General features: G+C 35.7%; 1 protein-coding gene across 1 annotated transcript in view; it reads left to right on the top strand.

Moving 5' to 3' along the window:
• The window catches only part of LOC124362218 (protein gooseberry-like), a 61,706-nt gene extending 34,647 nt beyond the window's left edge, over positions 1–27,059 (top strand). The window contains exons 4-7 of the mRNA XM_046816537.1: positions 10,971–11,142; positions 12,940–13,115; positions 16,982–17,222; positions 25,905–27,059. Coding sequence (XP_046672493.1) covers positions 10,971–11,142; positions 12,940–13,115; positions 16,982–17,222; positions 25,905–26,046 — 731 coding nt within the window. The 3' untranslated portion in view covers positions 26,047–27,059. The remainder of the gene's footprint in view (positions 1–10,970; positions 11,143–12,939; positions 13,116–16,981; positions 17,223–25,904) is intronic.
• The last annotated feature ends 631 nt before the right edge of the window (positions 27,060–27,690 follow it).

Below are 27,690 nucleotides of genomic sequence, written 5' to 3' on the forward strand. Positions count from 1 at the left end.
TTAAATCCGGAAAATTCAATACAGTAGTTCTACTATAAACTCCCATATCACGACTCTAATGCTCGGACTTAACCTGTACCCGAATTCCGTTTATCCCCAAATTTAACAAATAGTCGATCCTGCAGCCTGGGGGCGTAGCCCCCAGCGAGTCGAAGGCGAGTGTCATTCTATACTATTGCACTTAAGACACTTCAGTCATCAAATTAAAAAACAACTTCCATTCAACAAGATTTCTGGTAATTACGCAATGAAAGCTCTGTGTTTCAAAAGATGTAGAGCATTAGAGAATGTCATGAGGGCATCAGTTACTACAGGATCTGCAGGAGAGCTAGGGAAGGCGGATTGCCCCAGGCAAGGTTACATCTCAGAGCCAAGCGAGCTGGTCAGGCGTAGTAATCCATTACCTCTCTGGAGCACCACAGTAATGATCGCCCGGGTATCGTTTGTGATGAATCACGCATTTGAATAAAGACCTGATCTCCTTGAACTACTGCATGGAGTCCTGCTAGATCCAAATTTGGTTCTGTGAGGGGATTTCTTGGAAAGTAATTCAGGAAAAAGTCTCAGTCTGCATACTGATGAATGTTCATAATAGTATTGCAACTTTCTGGAGAATTGTAATTCTGGTGCCAGTGGTGAAAAAGGAGTATTCCTATGAAAATAATAAAAAAAATAGTAACTTTTCTCATAGTATCACAAAGGTGTAAAATAATAATTTACAGTGTTATTAAAGGATACTCTTTTCCTTCCGTAAGCCAACCCTTACTCTGCGTAATCGTTTGCTCTCTCCATCCTTAGGCATCTCAATCGTAGTTACTTACTCAAAAGAATAAGAAAAAATTTTATTTCAAAGTATTTTTATAACAAAAAGTTAAGGCATCTTTATAACTTTTTCTTGTAAGAGATTTGTAAAGAAATTTAATTATTAAGTCTAATATAAATATAACTCCTTAATTGTCTAACCAAAAAGATCTACATTTAGTAATTTTTATTTAGTGCCAAATAAAGTTAAACTCTTAAAATAGGTTGCTCGGGATTTCCTCTTTATTACTTTGTTCCAAAGTTAGATGTTCCAAATCTATTTATAACTCTTGTAATACAAATTATGCCTATGTAGGCTTTTCTACATACTTTTGTAATAATAAAGCTCATTTTAATATTAATAATTACTTTCAATTAAATTAATTTTTATAAAGTTCGTATTTATAAATTTACGTTTCACTAAAGTTTCAAGAATATCCAGTTTGGATTTGTTGTTGAAGGCTATGGCGTTTGGTTATTGATGCTTGATTGCAAATATTATTTTGGAATGCAATTATTAATTAATCATCTCTTGATCATTTTTAAATTGTACAATTTAAAAAAAAATGCAATAAACCATTGAAGACTTATTTCTTTATTTATTCCGACAATCGCCTGTAAGCTAATTAGTTTGGCATCTTTGATCAGATTACCATTGTAAAATGAATTTTTCAATTACGTTTGAATTAAATCGGAAAGTTGAATCACTTTCCAATACTAAAATCTTAGAAAGGGCTATAAACGTAAGTCCAGCACAGTCACACCACACTTAATACAGATGAGGTTTATGTTTGGCGTGCTATGAATAAAAGCGTTAAACGTGATTCTTCTTTTAGAGAGGAAGTGCTTTTACTTTCAGTAAAATAACATTTATGACTAGTTTTAGGATCTTGAAGCTTTGCTTGACCGAAGTTCGTGACTGGTAATATGCCCTTGACCAGATGACTTGAGTCTCTCTCTCTCTCTCTCTCACTCTGTCTCTCTCGTCATCATTGCGTTAGCTGCTGTTGATCCTACAGAAAGAGACAGAAGAGTGAGTGAAATATGTGCTGAGACCGCTCCTGCGTTCATCTAACTACGAAAATAAAATACAAGAGAGGATTACCGGTGAAAAACAGTCGTGTGCTCCTTCAAGTGCAATTACTATTTCAAAGGATATTTACTTTTTTATTCTCAGATTATGATAAAATTCTCCTTCCTAACCAAAGATTTTCCTGTTAAAGTGAATGTTGTGAACATTAAAAGCTTGTATGTTTTCTACATCTCAAATGCGGGTGAACACAACTTTCGAACAAGTTGGATACAAATATTTTTTATTAAACTATTATACAAATGTAGAGATAACTGAAAACACAGAGATTGGGAAATACGAGTTAATTAGCTTTCCATGGAAATGTTGTGGGACACATAACCATCAGAGTTAATAGAGACTAGTAGAGATTTTATATGCCTCGGTCTTTGAGAAATCTACAATAAATTGTATTTCACGGCCTGTATTAATCCCATTAACAATACAAATTTACGTTTGGTCAAATTTGCGCTTAATAAATGTTCCAAAACATAAATTCATAGAAATAGTAGATATATTTTGAGAAAGTTTTTTAATGTGTTCGATTTTTGCTATTGTCATTTATAACATGCCTGTGTTTTTAAGACCGTTCACTAAATGTTTAGTTCAACCTACGACCTAAATGGTCATACAAAACTATGCCTCATTCATGGGTCATATAATATTTGTATTTCCAGCATAGCTCGTGAAATAATACTTTTTGTGAAAACCTTTTAGTTCTGTTATTAATACACAAGGATAAATCTTATTCAACATCCAATTATTATAGCTAACAGAAAGTATTGTATGTGAACTAAACACAAGAAGATGAAACACGACCCTTGAATTGATTACGGGTTCAAAGACAGATCTTAGTTCTGAACTGGAGATACCATCCCCTAAACTTGTAATGATGTGGTGCAGACGTACAGTATATTCCGCACATTACTGGAGAGATAGAGACTGTCTCCATTACTTCACTAATGACGAGGTAAGGTGCGGTGAGGTGCCTGCGGAGGTGGCCCACCGAGACACTCAAAACTCGCTTTAGCCGCTAACCTCGCGGGACTGTACCACTTTCACGGTCCATGTCTTCCTCAAACAGCTCAGAGAGAGTAGATCTCACCCTTGGCAATAGTCTTATTGGAGAGTGAGAAGCTTGCATAGTATATTTTAAATTTGAGACTATTTATAAATATTACCTACCCATCTAAATTGTTCTTGGTTGCATGCAAAATTTCAATATTTCATTCTTGAGGTGTCCTGTGACCATACAGACAGACAGATATCATATAGAAGATACATTTTTACATCCATCGGCAAACAAAAAAATTGTGCCAGCCCCAAACTAACAGTTGTCTATGTCGAAATATAGTTTCTATATCTATGTCTATAAATGAAATGTTTTTAGAGATTCTTACCACACGATACATTTAAGTTTTTGTTCATTAACTTAAATTTCATAACAGATTGTTTAAATAGTAAAGGTTCCAGTGTATTGGGCACTATTAATATTACAATGCAAGAGCTACACTAAAATCAAATCTTGCCTTAGAGTTTAACATTGACTTTCCATTATATTATTTATTCTTCTTAATCTATAAATAAAAGTCACGTGTTGAAATCTAATACGGTTGAACTCTGCTTGTTTACAAATTAACTATTCCTACTGTTTTATCGGTGTCATAGTGGATCTCCATTAGAATATTCGCTAACGCTCAGCCACATATCATGAGTGACGTGCACCCTCATTGAACTCAGGGGTGATAATATATAAATGAAGATTTATGCAAAATATCAAGTTTCTAAATTACTTCGTTTTTGAGATATCGTGTGGACAAATTGACAAATAGACAGAAATTGAATTTTTTCATTTCCTCGAGTGATTGGCTTTGCTAAAGCTCAGCTGGTACGAATATTATAAAAAAATGCCAGAACAAGTCTTGGGTAATGAACATTTAAGGAATGAAACTTAGAATTTTGCTAAGACTAAAATATTTACTTTCGTCAATTACACTCTAAAAGATGTATCTAATTCAATCGTATCTTGTTTTTGTTATTATCGATTCGTCAATATCTCAGAAGTTTTACCAATTAAATTACTAAGAGCTGGTTAACACGTAGAATTCACAATTTACTTCTACCACCACATATAATGAAACAATTAATAAATGAAGCTGTTCAATTCACAAGTTTATATACAATCATCTCAGTAACCTTTAGCGGCTGAGCGAGATCGCAAAATGTAAGAAGATTCCAACTCTGTTCTAATTACTCTTGTAATATTGGACCTGACTTCTAAACTTACTTCAGTTCTTTATTTCTTGTTAGTAAATATTTTATATTTTTATCTCCATCACAAAGTAAAGAGAAAATGAAAAAAAGTGATCGAAGACGTCTTAGATCAGGACGATATAGTTACTGGAATGAAAAGTCATGGGGTATTCAAATTGTGTGTTCAAACAATTATAACATTAAATGAATTGGCAGTCATACCCAGTTAAAATGTGCTTTTAGGAAATTAGGAAAAATCAAAATTAAAAATCTAATTTTAAAGGAAGGTTATTAAAGTTCTACATGCGCTGTAGCTCTTAATATTTTGTGCCGGTATAACTTGTCCCACGAAAACCCAGCTATCAAAAAAGTATATATTGGTTTTATACAAACTATAATAGTTATCAAAAATTATAGTTACATGAAGATAGACATATATCAGACAAGTAAGAAATAAACATAGCCTACCACAGATAAAAACGTGTGGAAAGATTTCTTATAAGTATACGATAAGCGTGAAAAGATCGGAGGTGATACAATATTCTTAACTTAATTCTTAACATAATTAACTCAATAGTTGTCCACAAGATACATGTTTAAAAATAAACCTCGTCGCCTTACAGAAAAGGAAAAGTACCGATGGTACATCAAAATACAATTAAAAAAGTATTGTTAAAACATAGCAAGTTAGTGCATCTGTAATTTCCCAACTAACGCGTTATCCAGTACAGGAAGATGTTAGAGCGGGAGAGATTCAGTACAACTGCGAGAACTGGAACACGGAGAGTGGCAAATGTACTGTACCGTACTGTACTGTACTGAACTGAACTGTACAGCTCTATCTGACGATGTGTCGGGCGAAGCGCAGACCACCCAAGTGTGACAATGGTGGTGCAAGCTGTCATTACGAGCCCAGCTCTGCTGCTACGATTGAGCGGTTATACATCTGCTCATCTAAACTGAGCAAACGTTTATCTAGCTCTCTGCTCGTCATCTGTGTGAGAGTTACAGTTGTACAGTTCACATTGGTTGGATATTTGTAACTAAATACTGAGGAAGTTATCATGAGTTTAGTTGGATTGAAGATTCAAATTCTCACTATGAAAGTTACACTTTTTAACAGTACCATTAACATTCTACTGTATCAAACCCCTCCTTTATTATGTTTGATAAGATGAAGTGATCCGTGAGGATGAGGCCTCTCCTTTTCTTTAGAAAACTAAAGAGTTAAACAAACCAAGGATTTAACATCTTTCTGAACCTAAATCTGTACACATTATAGTTCCCAGATGAGAGGCTGAGTAGATAAAGAACATTGAGTTCCATAGAATAGTTATTTCTATTTAAGATAAAACTGTAGATTGAAAATAGTAGGAATTTCGGTTAATTTTGCAAAGAGGTCTAAGTGTTTAAGATTCTTAAATAATTAACGATTACAGGGTGTGATATGTTTTTAAGTCTTGGGGAAATTATATTTTAATTTAAGAAAATCAAGGTAATACAAAAATACTTTAAGAAAGTTATTTTGTATGAATGACAAACACGTCACTCTCTTAAATCAATCATCTTAGATATACGCAATGTAAAAACTTCACATCCTTATCTTTCTTTTTACAGTTTCTTTGACGCCTGATAACAAGATACCTTTAAATACATACAATCCTTGTAATGACAATGACTTTGTTTTACTTGACTTTGGGATAGTTTGTTAAATATTTGCCAGTCTACCGAATAACAATTTCGCTACGTCAAACGTAGTAGATATAGTATAGTCAATTACCTTAATACAACTCAAGATGTCTAGCGAGTATTAACCTCTTGATTTCTGAGTTAGAAGTATAAAAAACTCCATAATAATACTCTTGTTTGACTATGAGTAAAAATACAACAGCTACTTTCATAAATTTTCACTCAATGCAGAGTTCAAGAACGTAGCCAGCGAAGGGATCCAAGAGAGCAGGACCCCCAAATTTTCAACTTGTGAAATTACTTTATTTAGTAAAGAATTATTATTTAAATAATTCAGTATTACTGACATGTACTGCTGATAGATCGTTCTCCACAAAGAAACAGGTCAAGATCTTTTTAAGGAACCAAATGGGGCCTTACTATCTGTTCACTATGAGAAATTACAGTTGCTGGACCCCCCAAAAATTTGTTTGGCCAAATTTAAAACATTTTACACTAATCCTAACTCTAGCCAATATGAAGTATTAGTTTACACGTATTATTAAGGATTAGGTTAGTGCAAACATTACCTATCATGTAAACAATTCCTCTAAGGCTATTGTCTTTTGTAGATTTATAATATATACAATAATATGTTATTACATCCACATTAAAGGGTTGTCTTTGTATTAGTATAAAAAATAGGCAACTAAAACCCTTTTCAAAACATTTTATTCGCCATACACATGTACACAGACAGCCTTTAGAGGTTAATGTACACAGGAGATGGCTGCATGCCAAAACACATGTATGACAAATAAAATGTTTTTAAAAGGGGTATAATTGCTTGGGGGCCTTTTCTTTGGGAGCTTTGACATTTCTGCGACTTGCAGATTTTTATATTAGCTTGAATTACTCCTCAATAAAATTCAAATATTTCTGAGATATTAAGAAATATTCCCGCACATTTTATCTGAGCCTAAAATAGAAAAAGTTAGTAATTGTTAATTAGTTCTGTCAATGAATGTAATATACTATTCCAAAAGTCGTAACATTTCTGAAATGAACAGCTCCTTGTTTGGGAATACACATTTTAAGTAATTGTACCTGTCTGCATGAATTACGTCATTAGTATATTAGGTTTTTATTTAAGGTAATAAAGAGTACATTTTATTACATTTCATAAACTTAGATTTAAATCCTCGCCTAGTTTTTATCCGACGTACTTTCTACTGCTTTCATAATCTAGGAACTTTCAACTCGGCCCCACCCTCAGGATTAAAGCGGTGTTGGATCTTCTTTTGTAGCGGCTCTTTTGCTGCTGATACTATAATATATAGCTCTTAAAAGAAGTCTCAATACACTATTACTAAATTTACTAAAATTTAGTATTAGTTTTATACGTGATCCAAGCAGGAACGATTACAATGAAAAGAATTGATGGACAAATTATCTGCATGTAATATAGTTCTAGAGGTTGATCTAGCTTATTCTGCTAATGTTTATATGATTGTCTTGGAGTCCCCAGTCATAAATTCCCATAACATTTGATATAATTGAACACTAATTTTCGAGGGTTGGAATCTAGGCCTATCCCCTTCTTCAGGAGTTAAAAACCTTGAAAAATAAGGTGAAGCATTCACAAAGCTAAGAAAAAAATCTATACTTGGGTGATTGAACTCGTCCCAACCACAGTTAACTACAGAACTTGGTGAACTTCAAAAGAACGCGAACACATGAGGGTCCAGAGTAAATAGAGCGAGTATCAACCATGTCACTACATAAAAGAAGCGCACTGAACAACATGTTCGCACACAAGAGAAGGTGAGAGACCGAGGAAAAAACTTTGATATGTTCAGATCAGGAATACGATTCTGAAGGTTTTCAAACACTTTTCTACTGAGACAGGGTTTTTATAATAATTACTTGTAACAATGTGTTGACGTAATATACTGAAAACATGATCTATTGTAGAAATAATAACTTATTTTTAGAGTTAACTGTAGAAGTGTAAGTAGCTGTCTATAACACCTTTGCTAGTTTAATTACAAAGCTGGCTCTTCAATGGTTATGACCGTTCTGTTTAAAAATAGAAGGGTTAAAGAGCGCCAAACAAACGGCGTGATATCAAAGCGAGGCCCGCAATGACAATCGGTCTGTCGGCGATGACGCACGATGTGGGCGGCTGAGCGGCGTCGATTAACGATCGCTCGATTAATCGACTCGATATTAAATTGATTACTTACAAATAAGTGCTAATCGAGGCCTGATTATCGGCGTGTATGGGGCTCATTATCGGCCCCATTTGTCATCGGGCTTCATTAGGCCTAGTTAGGCCGGTACCGAGCCGGGTCGGTCGGCCTCAGGCTTCTATAAATCAATCAGGTACTGCTCGCCACTCTAGGGATATTCGTGACGTATGCGCTAATCACACGTACGCTTGCAAGCTGCGGACTTTCAGTTCTTAATCACAGCATTTGGACCGTAGTGAGAAAATTAATTGTTTGTTTGGTCTACTTTTCTCTGAGTGAAAGGGAAGGGAACGTTAAACGCTATTGCCTATTAAATGTTTTTATGTTGGCAGTGGTTATTTACAAAAATATTTAAGTGTCCATGAGTTAAAAAATGCTAAATAAAACGTTTACAAATCACGTTTTTAGTGTGCTCAATTAGAAAGTTGATCGCCACATTGAAAAACTGTTACAATTTATCTTAAAAATTCACTCTTTAAAAAATACTAGTATTCTTTAATACTTGTTTCAAGTGCTTTAGTAAATACAAATTTTAAAATACAGGTCTGTGCAGTATTTCATTACAAGCATACAAATGCATTTGTAGAAATGTACCTACAGCGATAATAATATTAAGTGAAATAAAATTTATTTTTATTGATCTTATCCCGGTGAACCTACTCTACAGAGGCATAAAAACGGCGACCGTGTCGAGAAGCGATAGTTACCCAGAGTAACATACTGTCACAGCTACGCTACAGAGGCAGGCGGTGAACGCAGCGACACGATCGCCACGCCAGAAATATCAGTTTAGCACACAAACTGCGACCGTGTCGAGAATCGATAGTTACCCAGAGTAACATACTGTCACAGCTACGCTACAGAGGCAGGCGGTGAACGCAGCGACACGATCGCCACGCCAGAAATATCAGTTTAGCACACAAACTGCGACCGTGTCGAGAATCGATAGTTACCCAGAGTAACATACTGTCACAGCTACGCTACAGAGGCAGGCGGTGAACGCAGCGACACGATCGCCACGCCAGAAATATCAGTTTAGCACACAAACTGAGACCGCGTCGAGAAGCGATAGTTACCCAGAGTAACATACTGTCACAGCTACGCTACAGAGGCAGGCGGTGAACGCAGCGACACGATCGCCACGCCAGAAATATCAGTTTAGCACACAAACTGCGACCGCGGCGAGAAGCGATAGTTACCCAGAGTAACATACTGTCACAGCTACGCTACAGAGGCAGGCGGTGAACGCAGCGACACGATCGCCACGCCAGAAATATCAGTTTAGCACACAAACTGCGACCGCGGCGAGAAGCGATAGTTACCCAGAGTAACATACTGTCACAGCTACGCTACAGAGGCAGGCGGTGAACGCAGCGACACGATCGCCACGCCAGAAATATCAGTTTAGCACACAAACTGCGACCGTGTCGAGAATCGATAGTTACCCAGAGTAACATACTGTCATAGCTACACTAAAGAGGCAGGCGGTGAAGGCAGCGACACGATCGCCACGCCAGAAATATCAGTTTGGCACACAAACTGCGACCGTGTCGAGAAGCGATAGTTACCCAGAGTATCATACTGTCACAGCTACGCTACAGAGGCAGGCGGTGCACGCGGCGACACGATCGCCACGCCAGAAATAACCGAGGCGGCACATAAACGGCGACCGTGTCGAACGGTCAAAAATACGAAATTAAATTTCATCAGCTCGAACGTGGCGAGTACTAAATTTCGAGCGGTGTTGTGGCTTGCATTAAATTGTCGCGAGGGATTGGATTCCTGAAAATTTATGAATCAATAATTTAATTGTGGCCGTTATTTATGAGGACTGTGGAGCAGTGCCGCGGCGAGCGCGATAGTGTTATTGTGGAGCGTTTGATTAGGTTAGGGTGGGCATTAATCATCATTAATACCGGGTGAGAAGAGGACGCTTGCTCAGAGGTGGTCTGGGATACCGACACCTGTTCCCCCCTCCCCACTACCACCATCTCTACCAACCAGGACTGTTTGTTGAAGCGATTTACTGCACGGATCGGATGCTTTCTTTGCGGACGATTTGTGCTTTTTTGCCCTCCACGTGGGGTTAAGCTTGCGTCACGCCCGATCCACTCCTATCGTCAGCCCTGTTTGTTGCGCTGTTCTGTCGCCCGTTAATTAACCGGAAGTCAAGTTTTGATGTATGTCGGTTGTACTGGCTGCTTCTTTGACCAATACGCTGGTCCGGAGAGTTGTAATAGTATCTGTTTGCCATCTATCTGTGCTAAGCATTCTGTGCAATTCCATCTAAAAGGGCTGTAGATTTTATGGGGCAATTCGTTTACAACTCGAATTAAAAGTATGATCTTTGGGGATTACACAAGTAAACCTGTAAAGGCAAACGGCAAACGCAAAAATAAATACAAAAATCGGTTCCTGGAAATATGGTTACAGTTACACCAACTATTGCATAAAGTATACTAACTAAAATAAACATTATTAACATAAAAGTATAACTACCATTAAGTATTTTGTTCTTGTACATACATAGTTTCAAATGCAGAGTTATAGAGCATCTACTGAATTGAACTAATGGGAATACCAATAAAATAAAACTTACGTATGTAATTCTTTATCGAAAGTTTGTTCTTGGTTTAAATTTTGTTATTTATGGTATAGACTATGTTTTATACTAATGTCTATATAAATATGGAAGGAATCATTCCAAATGGAGCCCGCAGCCATTCAGCTAAATTATAATACAGTATTATTGATTTTTAATTAGAGCAATACTTGGCATACATAGTTCAACATAAAGTTGCTTTATACACGTGCAGCGTAGTAGTAAAAAAAAAACAGTATTCACTTTTCAGATTTGTGGAAAAGCTGAAGTCGGGTAGGACTGAACCGTTAGATTAACATAACAAGTTGTGATCGACCTGTTCCAGGTCCTAGCAGTGGGGACGAGAGTGACACGGAGTCGGAGCCCGGGATTCCGCTGAAGAGGAAGCAGAGGCGGAGTCGCACGACTTTCACCGGAGACCAGCTGGAGGAGCTGGAGAGGGCGTTCCAGCGGACTCAGTATCCAGACGTATACACGAGGGAGGAGCTAGCGCAGAAGTAGGTGTAACCTGTAGCGCTACGTACCGTAAAGAGAACGGTCAACCGTGGCCAAGTCGCTTGAGTTATGGGAGTCTCTGCAATCTCGCAGCCTGACAGTAGTGGAGACTCGGAGGCTATATTTAGCTCTGCTGATGGCTAAAAATAATGAAATTACTATGAACTGTTTGCAGTTCTGTGTGCAATATTTGTGTATGGAATAGCAATAATACGATGTTTTAAAAATGTATGGTACTTTCAGTTACTTAAATGTAGATTTTAGTACTTTTGCAAATAATTTTAATTAAAAATTCGTTAAGCACTGCAGCTCGTTTTCCATCTAACCAACGAGCCCAAACATGGTAATTAAATTAATGCAGTGTTTTTTTTTCTTTCTTTTTTTGTTCTCTTGTAAGGCTCAGTTTCAGCTATGTCGGCTTCGAAGTACACTGGTTTATTTTCAAAGTTCACACACTGTTTTTCAAGTACACGTGTTTATAAATGATTGGCCCTCCCCGGAATTTGAACGTGTGATCTCTCAGTTAAAGAGCCGATACTATAACCATTAGTATACGGAGGAGGACTCAGTGTTATTTAAATTTAACTGCCTCGATTAATCCTATTGCTAATAACAATTGTTTTACATAACGTTTGTTTAAATGAACAATTGTTTAGTTTCTGGGATTTATCAGGCTAAATAGTGTGTAACTATGCATTATCGGTGTTTTATATTATTTTACAGCCTTCTGGAAGTGTTCTCAATAATTTAAATAAAAATCTCTTTTCTGTATTTCAGGGTATATAGGAATAAAGTTTATAATAGCTAAAATGTTTCTTATCCCAAAACACGCTTATCAACATTTCTAGCTCATATCAAATGAACCTCACACAAGTAAAATACAATAGTGGAATAAACGGATATTTTACTGTCCATAACATAATAATACTAATAATTCCGATTTGCCAGTATTAATCAATCTTTAAGGAATGTTTGCACAATATCAAGCAAGGGGGGAACAATAGAGAACCAACGTGAATTTTCAAGGATTTCATTTCGTTTATCGAAGTTGCATAAAACCTTTCCATCCTGTAGGCCTCAAACACATTACATTAAAATTAAAAGCCCAATAAACGTTTCTAAATCTGAGTGACCCCAGTGCACCCGCACGGAGGCGAATCTAACGATCGACGTTTGGACGGTGGTAAATCAAATTTTCCCTGGTCTGACGGAATTGCCGATACAGACTGGATAGTCGATGAAACAATAAGCCCAGAGGCTGCAGGCAGAATGTCAAGGTATCCTATGTGGCTTATGGTCAACATATATTCATGCATACTAATAGCCTCCCCCGGCCACGCGATCTATATGCAAACTATTATTAAACCGCTATTGAATAAAGATATTCTTGCGTCAGACTTGTCTCGAGAGAAAATGGAGGGGCCTGATATTTAGTAAAAGGTTACGTGAAATTTTGTGCGTGTATAAATAATTATTTCTGTAACGCAAGGTTACGGATCTATTTTAGTCGTGAAGAAGATCCTTGATATAAGGTTTGATGTGAATAAATTATTTTTTGACTCTTCCAAAACATAGTTCGTTTCCATCATGATGAAATCAAGCCCACCTCCTTATATTTTTGGATTAGAAATTAATCAAACTGTCTCTGTTTATCTTTCTGTTTGTGTAGTAGGACGAAGCTAACAGAAGCCAGAGTTCAGGTGTGGTTCAGTAACAGACGCGCGAGGCTACGGAAGCAACTCAACAGTCAGCAGCTGAACGCGTTCAACTCGATGTCTAACTTTCTGTTTGTGTTGCAGGACGAAGCTAACAGAAGCCAGAGTTCAGGTGTGGTTCAGTAACAGACGCGCGAGGCTACGGAAGCAACTCAACAGTCAGCAGCTGAACGCGTTCAACTCGATGACACTCCAGAGCGCGTTTCCAGCACACCACCAATACCCTGTGCCTGACCCAACAGCCAACTTCAATGCCCAAGGTTGGTGAATTATTGAATAATACACTGATATTTTGGTAGTTACAGTGTTGTTGATAGTGCACATACAACCGAATCAAGTAACGTCGAGCGTGGCTGTTGCTTGGATGGGTGACCGCCAAACGATCCTGTCCTTGCAAGAAGCGAGCCTGCCCGATCATTGGTGGTGGTTTAGAATTTCTTCTTTAAGCCGTTGGTCCTCAGGTTAAGTGTCAGTTACGGCTTCTTAGCCCTAATTTCGCCTGCTAAATTAAAATGTTTTAATAAATCCTAGGTGAAAATGCAAAATCGGTTTCTTAGATTATCTTTCTTTTTACTACTTTTGTTTATAGACAACCCGAATAAATGTATCTATACTTTGAGTAATATCAGATTGGTGAAGGGAAGATGGAGGTTACGTCTAAATATGTATGACTCAGTTATCGCCCCTAGTTTCCCCTCTAGGGCGATTGAAAACATCAGAGTAGGGCGGTCGTTGAAAGGGGGAAGATCATAGTCGCATAAGTAGGGTGATCAATGGTCCCTCAAAGAGGGTGAACAGCTGGCCAATAGCAAGGCGCGTCAGGTCACGTGATTTACTGGTCCCTTTGACACAAAAACATGATTAGTACAACTGCAGCATATAAGACCAGTGCTCCCCGAGCGGCGACACTCCGCGCCGATAAAACTGGCCACTTTATAGTCCGGCTCTTCCAGGAACGATAAACTCACCGTAAAATGTGTCACTAATAACGTTCAATTTTTCTGGAAACGTCGTAAAAGTTAATTGCATTTGTGATAAGTAAAAGCATTTAGAGCAGGTGTTGCCTGACAGGACCGTACGGAGCGGAGCATATTTACTACACATTGTCGAGGGCCGAGCTTCGCGTGACAAATAAAACAAATAATTAGCGAGGACCTCACACGGGGTCCGCAGGGTCTTACTCTGGGACCGTTCCTTTTCATTAAGGGCCCCCCATAATTTGTGAGGATTTAAATGAACGCTGAAAGTTAAACGGCGTTGCTCGTTGTTTAGCGAGCCCTCCGCAATAATTTTGGTTTTTAGAATATCACAACGAAAGTTGAAACGTCGTATCCTTTAACACTTAATTAAATATATAATTTAGTATTCATACAAAATGTAAAGCATACTTTAAGTGGTTTTGATTACAAAAAAACGGTTCCTTTAATCAACACGGTAAAACTGAAATGAAGATGATACATAAATATATTGTGTCTTGAATTATATTGTCTGAATATTATCTTCAGTTATTTATTAAGTATGAAAAAATGAAATAAAACATTCTTTATTTATACAGGCAAAGTTAGGACCGCATGGCGATTTGTTACACTTAACCTGCGACAACGTAAATTTTAAAATATTAATAAAATGTTACGTAAAGAATAAAAAAGTTAAAAAAATAATTACATTTGAACAATGTGGTGAAATTAATATAATATTTTAACATGTTATTGTTTTAACATGTTATTATTAAAGTATATGTATGCACATAGCATGTAATATAATTATACTACATTTATACATATGTTTAAAACATAGTTGAAGATAATATTCAGGTAATATAACTGAAGACACAATTTATTTATGTTTCTTCTTTCTTTCAGTTTTAGCGAGTTGATTGAAGAAACTGTGTTTTTGATTCATAAATACTTATAGTGTGCTTTCAATTTTTAGAAAGTTATAATGTATTTATAATCTATGAGAATGTGTTGGTTTTTTTTAAGTCCTGAATTTGTAGACCTAATGGTTACGTTAAATAAAAAAATAATAAAGCCAAATATGGCTAAACCTTTTATAAATTGTCGTAGGCCTAAATCTTTTTATTTTATTTCTACATGAATAAGCCATTTGGCATCTTACCTCAAGATTGATTTTATATACTGTAGTACATATACCTACAGTATATATTAACTATCAGTCGCAAATTATTGACTTAAAAAAAAAAAAAAAAAAAAAAAATACAATAGCATCAATATGTTTTCATGAATCATGTTTAATGGTAATTTTTACTTAGTTATATTTTGTACTGCTGTTTTTACATATCATATTAAGTCGACTTATTGTAAAACACATATCTGTGATATTCATTATTTGTTAAAAAAAGTTGATACATAAAACGTGATGGTATTCTAATTTATTATTTTGAGTTGAAGAAAGAGTATCACAAAAAATTCAATACCTTTACGCTAAATTACTGGAAAAAGATTTCGAGTGTAGTATATTGAGCATTTGAACATCTGTTTTTGTAATAAGAGAAGAACATTTAGTGAAGCGGCGGGCTCTGTGGGTGAGTACCGAGCTATAACGGCTCAGTGAATGGGTGTTCAGATGGTATCGGGCCACATTACACGCCGAGGCCGCTATTTACTAATACCTTATAATAAAGCGCGCCGACTCAACACCTGCGCCTGCGCGGGCTGCCTGCCTGCTCAAATTGCACGCGTTCAAATTAAATTACTCGCTCTCCAGTCCCGCCAGACCCGGCCAACTTTGGGTGCATCTTTATCAAGGCCCGCTTAACTGTATCGTAGCTTTGTGGAGTTTATGGAATCTACTCAAGACCTTGTGAACTTTGGGTGCATCTTTATCAAGGCCGCTTCATTGTATCATAGCTTTGTGGAGTTTATGAAATCTGCTCCAGACCTTGTGAACTTTGAGTGCATCTTTATCAAGATCTGCCTAGGTCCTTCTTCACAGTCTCTTGGATGTATTGGTAATAATTGACAACGATTTCTGAAATCTACTCCAGTTCCACCAGACCTTGTGAAATTTCGGTGCATCTTTAACAATTTCTGTTTAGTGCCGCTGATTGTTCCGTGGCTTTGTGGGGGTTATTTAGTTGACGACGTTTTATAACTCACTCCATTCCCGTAGTGGATGTTAATTCAAACCCTATTTAAGGATATTTCTAAGATTAACCTCCTATATTTCCTAATAACATCCTATTACCTGCCTACAGTCACAGGTTGACCAACGCTCCAAATATTAGCCCTATCCCAAGTACTTAGAGGGATTTGAAACGTTGCCCGTTTTTGTGTGAATTTTTGCTTATAGTTGTTGGTGTTATTTGTAATCAAATATTTACTAAAAATGTAATATACAGTAGTTGTGAAGATTTTGAGACTGTAGTACCTGTAGACTACCAGTTTAACTTTTAAAACAAACACATCAATAAGCAAAGGTATTTACACTCTTGTAGCCTACTGGGAGGGAATAAAACATACAATTAACGTAAAAAATTATTTTATAAAATAATGGTGATTTGGTTTAATAATTATCTCATGAAGTGTTGCCTAATACATCAATTTAGTCCTCTAAGGTCCGCTTAAAATTCTAACAAACTTTCGTCCTGAAACTACTACTCCTCTTTTTTCGGCCAGACAGTGATCAGAAGTGGTCCACCAGAACGGGCAGGACAACATTGTGGTGAGATGAGTCGACAACTTCCGGCGAACGGCTCCGCGTTAGCTATTACACCCCATTTACAAGTCCCTCAGCAATCATTAGCGAAATACTAGCCTCCTCCTGATGAGATGCACGATCAAGATTTGATCAAACCGATGATCGTCGGCAGTGTCTTACTCCTGGCCGGACTCGACCCGGCATTAAACCTGTAATTGCCGACCTGCACTCGGGTTGCGGGCGGGGTCCGGTCGTAGGGAGGCGTCGTTTTATAATAAGCGGTCGAGCGTAGTCAGTCAGACGAGAGGATAGAATTCATTGAAAGAAGACTGTACTTAGCACCAGAGATATGGGACAGGAATGGAATTGCTATATTTACTCGTTATTAAAATTTGGAATGGATTCCCAAAATATTAATTTAGCAATAATTATACTGTCCTACAATAACGTAATATTTGCCCAACAGGCCACGCAGCTAGCTGGGCGCAGCAGGCGGCTGTAGCCGGGTATGCGGCTTCTGGGACCCTCGGCAGCTACAACAGCGGCTACCCCAGTGGTGGAGGCTCGGCCGGGGACCTCGGCACCCAGTACTACCAGGGCACTAGTCAGCAGTGTGCTCAGAGTGGGGCCTCACCCTGGGCCAGACACCCGCAGGCAGCTGCCACCAAAGCCGTGGACGTCCCTACCCACTGGCCTGACAACTACAGGTAAGACCGTTGGAACCCTATTTATTTATATATGTATACATATTGGACTGATATTTCTGATCCTATCTATTTACTGGACCAATATTTAACCACCTACGATACTATACATAAACTGCTCTACTGTTTTGCTATTGTCTTTTTGTACCGTATCGCCTTCCTTCTCCGATGGTTCTTAATACCTCTAAAATAACCTCTAAATTTAGTTTTGAACTAACGTTAATAATTAACTCAATTCAATACTTATATTCAATAACAAATAACGAACCTTATTTTGTTTGTTTAATATGGTTTTATATAAATATCATTAGATTATAAAGTATTTATGATATCATTTATGAAGCCTATAACCTACAAGTTACAGGTGTTTATTTTTTATTTTAGTTTATATATAGGTATTTTTAAACAAGCTGTTTAATATGATCAATATGAACAATTTGTATAATACAATGTGTGCGCATCGATAAGAAGTAGTAATTTCGTGTAAAACAAATCAATCAAAAGAATTTAATTATTTTACTTAAAAAATGTGTTTTACGTAACTGCAATCGTTAAAAAACTATCGGTTCTACTTAGTAATATCTTAAGGCAAACATAAAGAATATTTTATAGTCTTCAAAATGCTGCATACAAACGCCAGTTCAGTAGGCATGGAAAGGAACACATAGCCTATACGCACTTAAATTTAACAAAGTGCTCTCGGATTAAATGATTCTGTCAAGGAATTTCTGTTACAAAAATGTTTTCTTTTTTAGATTTATTACATATATAGTCTCTAAAGCAACTAGCGTATACCTTAGATACATATATGGGAAGACTATTATTATTATTAGTATTAGAGCGAAAATGACACTAAATTTAATCAACAAAACTAATGCTTAAAAAATTTTAACTTACAAAACTTAGTAACTCATGTACAGTTACTACAGCAAAATTATAATAGATGTTTCTCAATGGAGCAAAATAACACACCGTTACACCATTAAATTAAGAAATTATTTACAAACATTAATACAGAACATACCATTTTTCAAAAAAAAAAGGAACACTACGTCCTGCGTAGAAATGTTACAATAAAATATTTACTGAGTTAAAAAATAAAATAAACTCACAATAATAAAATGAATGTCCTCACAAGCTGGGAGATTACTGTATAAGGACACATTAGTTTTAAGTAGAAGAAAACAAAAATAGATTTAAAAATTTACAGGGTATTAGCATTAAACAATTCAAATTAATATTAAACAATAAATTTTTTTTTTTTTTAAATAAATCACGATTATTATTAGTATAGTATTGATTTAATTAACTTTATAAAACATGATTTTAACGTTGATTTTACACCCATGTCAGAGGTAAAGAATATTATAATTATTAAGAATTAGTAATAAAAAAAGAATATTTTATACAATTCCAAGCACTTAGCGACATGCCATTTTTAATGCAAGCTTTAGTAAAAGTTTTTATTGCTTACTAGAGTATTTCAGATTAAGATTCCAAATGTGTCAACAATTCCTAATTAGATCGTTTCCTATTAGGGATTAGATTTAGTTAATGGAGGCTAAAAATATTTGCGAATACGAAATTCAATTAAGAAAATCATTGAAAAAATAATTTACTTAAAGGATAAGAGGGTTTAGGACATTTGCCATTGTTATATGTTACAAAATGTGTAACAATACGTTTCGAGCATTGAAATCTACCCTCTCCATCAGGAGTAAAAGATTTAATAAATACAATAATAAATAATAATTATTATTTATATATATTACGTAACAAATATAGAAAAATATATATGAACTATATAATATAATAATTATCATATTATAATACAATAAATAATACTTAATGAATGAAAATAATTTATATATTTTAAGTGCCAGGCTATTGCCACTCGTTATAGACTTTAAGTACTTTTTCATGCTTTAAATGTCTTACATGTGACGAAGAGGGTAGGTTTCAATCCTCGAAACGTAGCGTGATACATTTTTTAACATGGCCATTGCCTGAAATCATATTATCCTTTCAAATCTTCCATCATCAATAACAGACTTTAAACAAAGAAGTTTTAACGTGTTTAGTTATTTATTCTAAACGTTCTATGATATTTTCGATCTTCTATATCGGTTATTATATATCCTATAATCTGGCAGCACTATTGTTGTTTGGGCTTACTGGCGTAACCGTTAATTAATCCCCATCTTACGGCGCGGTAATTAAACAATTTTCATTTCACACAGGGAGGACCGATCCACACCAAATATCGCGTCATTAATTGAACTCCCGGAAACGGACTGATGCTTGGAATTGAATTCCTTCTCAAAGGTCAGGCAGATGATTATTGTTCGGTGGCTAAATCGACCGAAACCTTCTCCTCTTTTCTCATCAAAGTGGGGTTGTGAAAGTGTCGTAACTACTCTGACGCTATCTCTGGGCCTGGTGACTGGAAGGGAGAATTGTTATGACACAGATACTATGATAGATACAGGTTTGGCGAAGGAGGGAGCTGGTTAGTGCAGGGATGAAATAGATTTTTATGGGTGAAAGAGAAACATCGGACTAACATCCCTGCATTGTTACTTCGCGGTGAATTCTGCTAACGTATAGTTGGAACAGCTATAGTGTAATGTAAATACTACTGTAAACAGTAATGTATTAGTAAAGTTGTCTTTTAGTTCATCTTGTCACTAAGAAATTAAAAAAATGAACATCTAAGACAGGCGACTTGGTTTAATCTTAGCAAATTCTTAGCTACTTAACTAAATTTAATTTCCTTTGCTTGGAACTCGACCAAACGAATTTTAACATAGTCTTTAACAATCAAAATTCAAGACACTAAAATTCCTAAAATTCATCTTGAAATATCCCATTGTAATGCATTGAAATTACAATGTATAGCCTAATAAAAATGTATATTTATAATAAAAAGAATTTTAAGGTACACTCACGTACATGTAGATTTTACACAGATTTAAAGAACAAGATGGGAGTTTACGACACCACTTGTCGTGCAATAGACTTTACTAAGCTTCAATGCAATATTTTAAGTCCATAGTCAATTTAGAGAACAATAATGGGTGTACTATATTACATCGCCTAGGCTTCGGCGCAAAAAAAGAGAAATTGACCGCCTACTGAGTGTTTGTACGACGCTCAGCCAAATTCCACGTTTGGACGTAGAAATGAAGTTTTGTGCAAAGTTTTAAGTCTATGGATGAAACAATTATACATAATTAACAAAGGATCTGCAAAAGTTTTTACAAAAGACTAAAAGCAGATGAAACTATGTTCATTGCGCAGCTGCGTTTCAGAGAGATGTGAAGAGGTCCCTAAACTGTAGGGGAAATATAATAAAATATTTTGCAAGTAACTCCATTCAATGTAAATTAATTTTCTGATTAAAATCAAACTGTTTGCAGCTTTCATTAAGAGAGGTTTGCATTGCTTATTTATTTACAACCCTAAAGTCGAAACGAACATCTAAGGACTGCTTTTCTGGCTGGTTAAAAAAATGATTAATTTGAATATAACAACGAATATTCCTCACCTCTAAATCCATACTCCAGTGAGTTCAGTTGTATAATTAGGTATTTGGCTGAGCGTTAGCGAAGCCTACTCGATGGAAAATGTAATTCTATATGTCTGTTTATATTTATTTCAAAAGAAACTGAGAGTAGGATTCCAGCGCGTTTACTATTGCGGATTAGTTTTTTTATATATGTGTTATTAAAATCATTGGTGAATACAGTGGATATTTTGTTTTTTTAATAAAATATGAGATTAAAATAATGGGAGACACCCTGTCATAAAGATATTTTACATTTTAGTTAATAGATGTTTGTCCAGGCGGCTGTCTTGAATTTAGACCAAATGAACAAATTTTAAGCTTAAACACTTTTACATCCTTGTTTTTGGATGTAAAATTACGAGATATTTCGTTTGAAAGGTTTAAACAAAACGCATCAAAAAGATTCCTAGACATTTTTATCGCTTTCTCAGAAAAAGAATCTATGCTTTACTTGATAGTTTAAATACTACAAAATTATACACTTCACAACAAAAACTAAAATGTTTTGGATTGAGTAGGTATTAATAGGTGTATATTTAATATTTGCTCTGACTCTACAACAATAGGAACATACAGTATATTCGGAGGAAACCCACGTTGAGGAAAAACAAGTAATTGGAGAAGCAGGGTCGAGGGGGTAAAATGACGTAGACTGAAAGAAGTGGCCTGTATATGATGATCCTAACAATTTATATACTATCATATTATCAAAATTTGTCTTCATGTCGTGTGATCTTGAGCTGGAGGTGAAATTTATATCTAAATTTAAATTAGTACTTTTAAATTGTTACAGTTATAAATCTGATTAATGTATGTTTTTCTGTTATCGAGCCATGTTTTTAAGTGTGGAAGCACCACTAATACCAATAATCACTAACAAACCTGATTGTAATTATACATCTCTCAATCTCGAGCACAGGGGAACAGGTATAGGATGTCCCGATGGTCCCAGAGGCGTCCAGGAGGACAGGGATAATTCCAGGGAGCAAAAGTTTCACAGGGTTCACGAGAAGTGTAATTGAGGCGACGGTTACAATCACTCCTCGGAGGTCCAGAAGAGCGGATTGCGTGGCCATAAATTAATATGCGATGTCTCTATTAAATTAAATGGCCCCGCGGTGGGCGGAGCGGGGGTAATTCAGGTTTACCTTTGTAATGACATCCGTGTTTTGGCGGGAAAAACGAGCGGAGCGAGCCGCCGCTCTCTTTCCATTCCCAGAATTATATAACCCCGCTACTGTTGATTATAGGCTTTTACAGACGGGATTATGATTGCGTCGTATCACCGTACAATGCGGCATCTGGCATTAGTTCCGGGCGGCCTACCGGAGTGTTCCCTGAACAAATGTGCAGCGCCGCGCCAAGGCGCAGTGGGCCGCGCCGCACCGCGCCATGCCGGTTTCATGCCCGACGCTTCTTTACGCTTCCTGTTTTTGGCCCTAACTTGAGTTATGTGTTGTGGCTTTACAGGGCTGTAAAGATAATTGCGTTGCGATGCAGCTATGAAAATGATCTTTAGGCCTTTCTAACAACTTCATTCGATAGTGCTTTCTTCTCTCGTACCTTTTCCCCTTTCTTCTCTCCTACCTTTTCCCCTTTCACGATATCTTATCCCTTCAAATGTTGCATAAATGAAGCGAGAACAGTTCTTATATAGTTACTATATTCTCCTTCGATTTGGAATTTCTACTTTCTTTGTAGCCAACGATTTCAGCATCGTGGAATTGCTGATAAATAAGTATAATATATTTTTAAGAAACGGTCAGTCAAATGAATGGTTAAAATGCAAAGTGGACCAATCCCAAAATCCAGGCTTTCAGACATTTAAGGTTAAGATTATAGCCAATACTTTTGTTAGGAACAATGTTCCCGAATCAAATTTGCACTGTTATGATTTTAAGTGTTCATATTTTTGCTATGGCTTTTTTATTGCAAAGTGTGAATCTAAATAAACAAAATGTTTTTAGTTTTAGAAAATTGGGAATAATCCGTTTTAGTAATAAAGTTGTCCTACTTTGAATTTTTGTGTTTTTAGAACGTTTCAGCTAAGCTCTCCAAACATCAGACAACAAAAATCATTAAAAGAAACTTTACATAATGGTTCATTTTGAATTTTATGATATCCCAAACATGTACTTCATAATATTAAATATGGGTTGGTCCATCTGATACTACTTAATAGGGTAATAGGGGTCCAGCCTGCTTTAGACCAAGGTTTTTCATCACTATAAAAAAGTAGAACTATAAAGGTTGGTCCATTTTACTATTATATGGGTCTTTCTAAAAACTGAAATTATATTTGCTTGTTAACTTTGCGTGTTATTAACAAAACGTAATATTTATTAGTGAAATTATTCGTACATGAACATGACATATATTTAACAAATTACGTCGCAAAAAGAAATATACTTTTAATTAGAGCGACAGATAATCTATATGCTAATAACGCAAATAAATCAAGAATGACTGGTGGTATGTATAATGTATGCGAAAGGTCTTACATAGACCATGCCACAAAAAAATATATTTTTCAGAAGAATCGAAACTAAAAGTTGAGAGTAAGAAATTAAAAAGGCGTATAAAATAGGGTGCTAAAATTTAGTAGCCTATTATATTATTTATGACTTTGAATCGTCGTTGACATGTTTATAGCTTTGGCTACCGCAAAAGTTTGCCAACCCCTGGACAAGTTGGCTAACCCGGCCCAGCCGGCCACCGAATGGCCTTGTACGCCTGTGTGTACAGCATGCGATACGCTCTTTCAAACTGCATTAGCCATTTCCTGCCTCGATTTGTGTTAATGCCTCAGTAAAACGGTTTCTTCATAAACAGAGTTTGCTCCAGTTACAACATTCCTGTTACATTACGAAGTGGAGTACTGTAATTGCGTTTGCAACTTGGCTTGAAGTTTCTTTTGCAGCATACCTATCTGTTATTCTGTTTATAGGCTGGGTAATTTAGTGTTCACTCTTATGAGCCCGAAATTTTATGCATTTTAATAGAGAGTAGAGTTAGGAGTGTGAGTGCCGATGGTCGATCAGTCTCACGTCGGACTGTGGACATGAGTCTCTATAGCATAGGTTCAAATTCTGTCTTTGTCAGTAACATTTTTACCAGTACCATCGACCTTGTACTGTACCCACTCTTCTCCTTATTCTTTTTGATGAGATCCTCGCACAGGCCAGTGGCCCACGAGCATGGGCAGAATAAGGCTACAAAGGTGATCGGCCTTTTCTTTAAAAAAAGAAGGAAAGAAAAATGTTTTCATGTACGAGCATTATTTTAGAGTGTTTTCGGACATTTTTTGATATGCAACTGTTACGAATATAAAAATTAAAATGACCCAATAGGAACTTGGAATCAGTATTGTTCATTTACTAATATAAATCCAATTGTTAGCACAACTGAAGTTCAACATAAGACCGTATACCTTACCTGAGATCATCCTGCGTTTGACACGGTACTTACTCTTCTTACGAAGACATTGGTCATACACAAGAAACAACATAAGACGCAACCTCTTTTACCCCAAGGCGTACTTCTTCATTCATTACTTAGTAAACAAACCAGGATACACCGTAATCAATATGTTACCATTTAACATTGAGAGTGGAGATAGAGAGGAGGTACATCTCATATTTTGGCATCAAGTTACACCTTTCCAAATTGCACAAAAAAGTCTTATAGTTTTTATAGATGAAATATTCAACATACCGAGGACCACCAATCTGAACAGGTCGTTACTTATTTATACAAGTTTAATTTGGTTGGCTGTAAGATATTGTATATATGCACTTGACATGTGTATTTATAAAGTATTTCGAATTGAATAAAACTAGGATTATTCATTCAACAAGTAGAATAATACGTGGAAGTAACAATGGAGAACATTTGGAAGACGTCGAAATATTGGAAAACGGCTATTTTCTCTTGGAGGTAATCGCGTGTACTATACCATCACTTCCAGACCCAGACAGACCGCAAACAAATTGCGTGTGGTTTTGCTTGTGGGAGGCAACGCATTAGACGCACACGCAGTCGAATTACACAGTAGGCCGGAGTAATGAAATGGTCATCAGCGTAATACATGTCATTGTCTTGGGGAGGGGCGGTGCATGCGGCGGGATCGTTCCGTCTACCCTCACCTCTCACGTGGTGGTCATTCGTATCTGGAAAATTACAGACCTATATCCACATTGTTTAATTTATAAAAAAAGAAAGTTTTCTTGGAACTGTGGTTTTTCTAGTGGATTGTTAGTAAATAACAATAGAGTTATTGTCGTTTTTTTTACTTACATTACTTACGTATTTACTTACAACACGTTCTTAGTGCTTGCTAGTGACTAAAATTAGTAATACAAATTTGGGCAATTCAATGTTGTGTCGTGAAATACATCATCTGTGATTAAACGATATACGGCTACTTCTTAATATTATTCTATATACTTATATTTTATAAACGGAGAAATGTAGATTTGTAAGGAGGTGCCATCCCGAAATAGAACAAGTCCTACCTACACAGATTATGGCAAAATGTCAAATTTTTATGTTTATATAGATTGAAAAATACAATAGAAACAGATTTAGATGTGTTTTCAAGTCACTTTAATCTTTTAAATATTATTTTCTTGTAAAGTGCTGACAGGTCTACTAGGATATAATTATTTGGATACATTTGTTTTTTAATTTTACACACCTCCTAACCATAAATACATTAAGGAAGTAATCATTAAACTAATATAAAGCTGCCAAGTTTAAATAGTGGCAATATTTTAACATTCACTTCACTTAGAATACCTCGAGTTTACTAAACAATTTTTAAGTCAGAATAATGACAAAACCTAGAAACACAATATTTTGATGATAAACGTAATATCATGTTCACGTGAAGATGGGATTTTATTCTTCGGAGTCAAGGTCAGCGAAGGACATAAATATTTGTGCATCAGACATCTATTTATTTTAATTAGAAATTCGGTTTTCCATTCTATTTTTTTTTCTATTTATTTTTGGGTGCTTGTATCCTTCTGCGTGTCATCTCTACTTGGCTGTCTCCATTACCTATCAACAATAGGACAATTTCAAAATCGTTTGTACATTTTTTCTTTTTGTTACAGCTTGTTCTCTGCCGGCGCCAGTCAGGTGTATGGAGCCTCCAACCTGACCCCTTCTCACTCGCCTTCTGAGGCTAAGTCCGGTTACCCGTACTTCGGCCAGCTGAGCAGCATGGAGGCGGGGTTGTGCGGGCGCGTCCACTGAGACCTAAGACCCCTGACTATTCTCCTCTCCGAGTAGAGTCAGGGATATTGATATGATTAGATCACCATCTTAAAAATAATGAAAACACGCTTCAAAAATATTTAAAAATGTAGATGAATTGAGGAGTATTTAACACAAAGTGTTGGTTTTAACATAACAACAATTAAGAAATTAAAATTAAATTTAATTCATTACTCTTATATCCAATAGAAAACGTGCAGAATTTAAATTCATATTTTTCATCATATTTTGTGGTTAGCAATTATTACGAAAATGTACATGCTATTAAATAATAAGTTCTACGATAACTATAAAAAATTTAAATTTTTGTCTATTACACAATATGGAAACAAATTATTTTTGTGTAAGATAAGTATTAAACTATAATACCTGTACGGAAACTATCCACAATGTAGGTTTTACTGCTATGTATTATTATGCTGTTCAAATAGCATTTAGAATGCCTAAATTTAAAACTTTGATACAACGGTTTTTAAAATGCCTTACTATTCTGAATTGTGTCTTATTGTGTGATACAGAAACCATTATGTAATATAGCGTTATACATAAATCACGTGATCGTAAAGAGTGTGTATATATGTTGTACGATACTTATTGCGTAATTTCAATTGTGTTTAATCATAATTTGATATGTTTTCAGTGCTGTTCTATACTTGTTTTGTGTAATCTTCTAACTTAATAAAGTAGGACCAGTGAAAACGTTGTGCCTCCCAATAATATTAGTCAGACTTATAGTTTAATAAATGTTATTATTTCCGTTTCCGCATGATTACTTGGTGTACCGTATGAGGTGCCTGGTAACTCTGCTATCTGTAATAGTGTGATGTGTTTATGATTAACTTTGTAAATAGTGTAGAAAAAGATAATTTATTTTTTATTAGTTGATCCCTAATATGTATACTAATGTAAGGAGTGACTCGGATATATTTTTGTAAACATGTTTACCTATCGCATGTTATTTATAGTGAAATAAAGTTTATTGAATAAAATAATTTGTGCACATTGAATTTCCTGTTCCTTAGCCCTCTAACAGTACTTTTAGAGCTATGGATTCCATCTAGAATCTGTATCCTAATATTAATTAGTTTACACAATAAACAATAAGATATGTTGACCAGTATTTTATAATTCAAGCTAATTATTTGACATTATTGTATGTAGATCACTGTTTATTCGAAAATAACTGGTTTAAAATCAATGCACATGCTAAGAGAAAAAACAAAGTGTATCATGTTTGATTATGAATCCAGGAACATTTATTGTGAATTTGTGTATTTTATATATTCCACAACATTTTAAAATGGTTTAACTGCTTGGTTATGAAAGAATAATATTACTTTGGAAATTAGCCTTCGTTAATAGTGGACCAACCGAAAAGCTATTATATATCTGATAGAATTTTTCCATAAGTAAAAATTGTTTCACTTTCATTGCCAATTGTGAAAAATGAACTATCAAGGAAACCTAAATTATCAAACAGACTAGATTTCTAATAAACCAATGCGGAGTCACAGAATGGTTTAGAGAAGTTCATCCAACAAAAAAGCTCACCTAGTTCATGAGCATCTTGTTTCTGACGTGACGTGACGTCATTTACTATTGGCTTCTGGCCAGTTTTCAGTG

Source organism: Homalodisca vitripennis, chromosome 5 (genome assembly GCF_021130785.1).
Source record: "Homalodisca vitripennis isolate AUS2020 chromosome 5, UT_GWSS_2.1, whole genome shotgun sequence".
In the NCBI taxonomy this organism is placed as follows: domain Eukaryota; kingdom Metazoa; phylum Arthropoda; class Insecta; order Hemiptera; family Cicadellidae; genus Homalodisca; species Homalodisca vitripennis.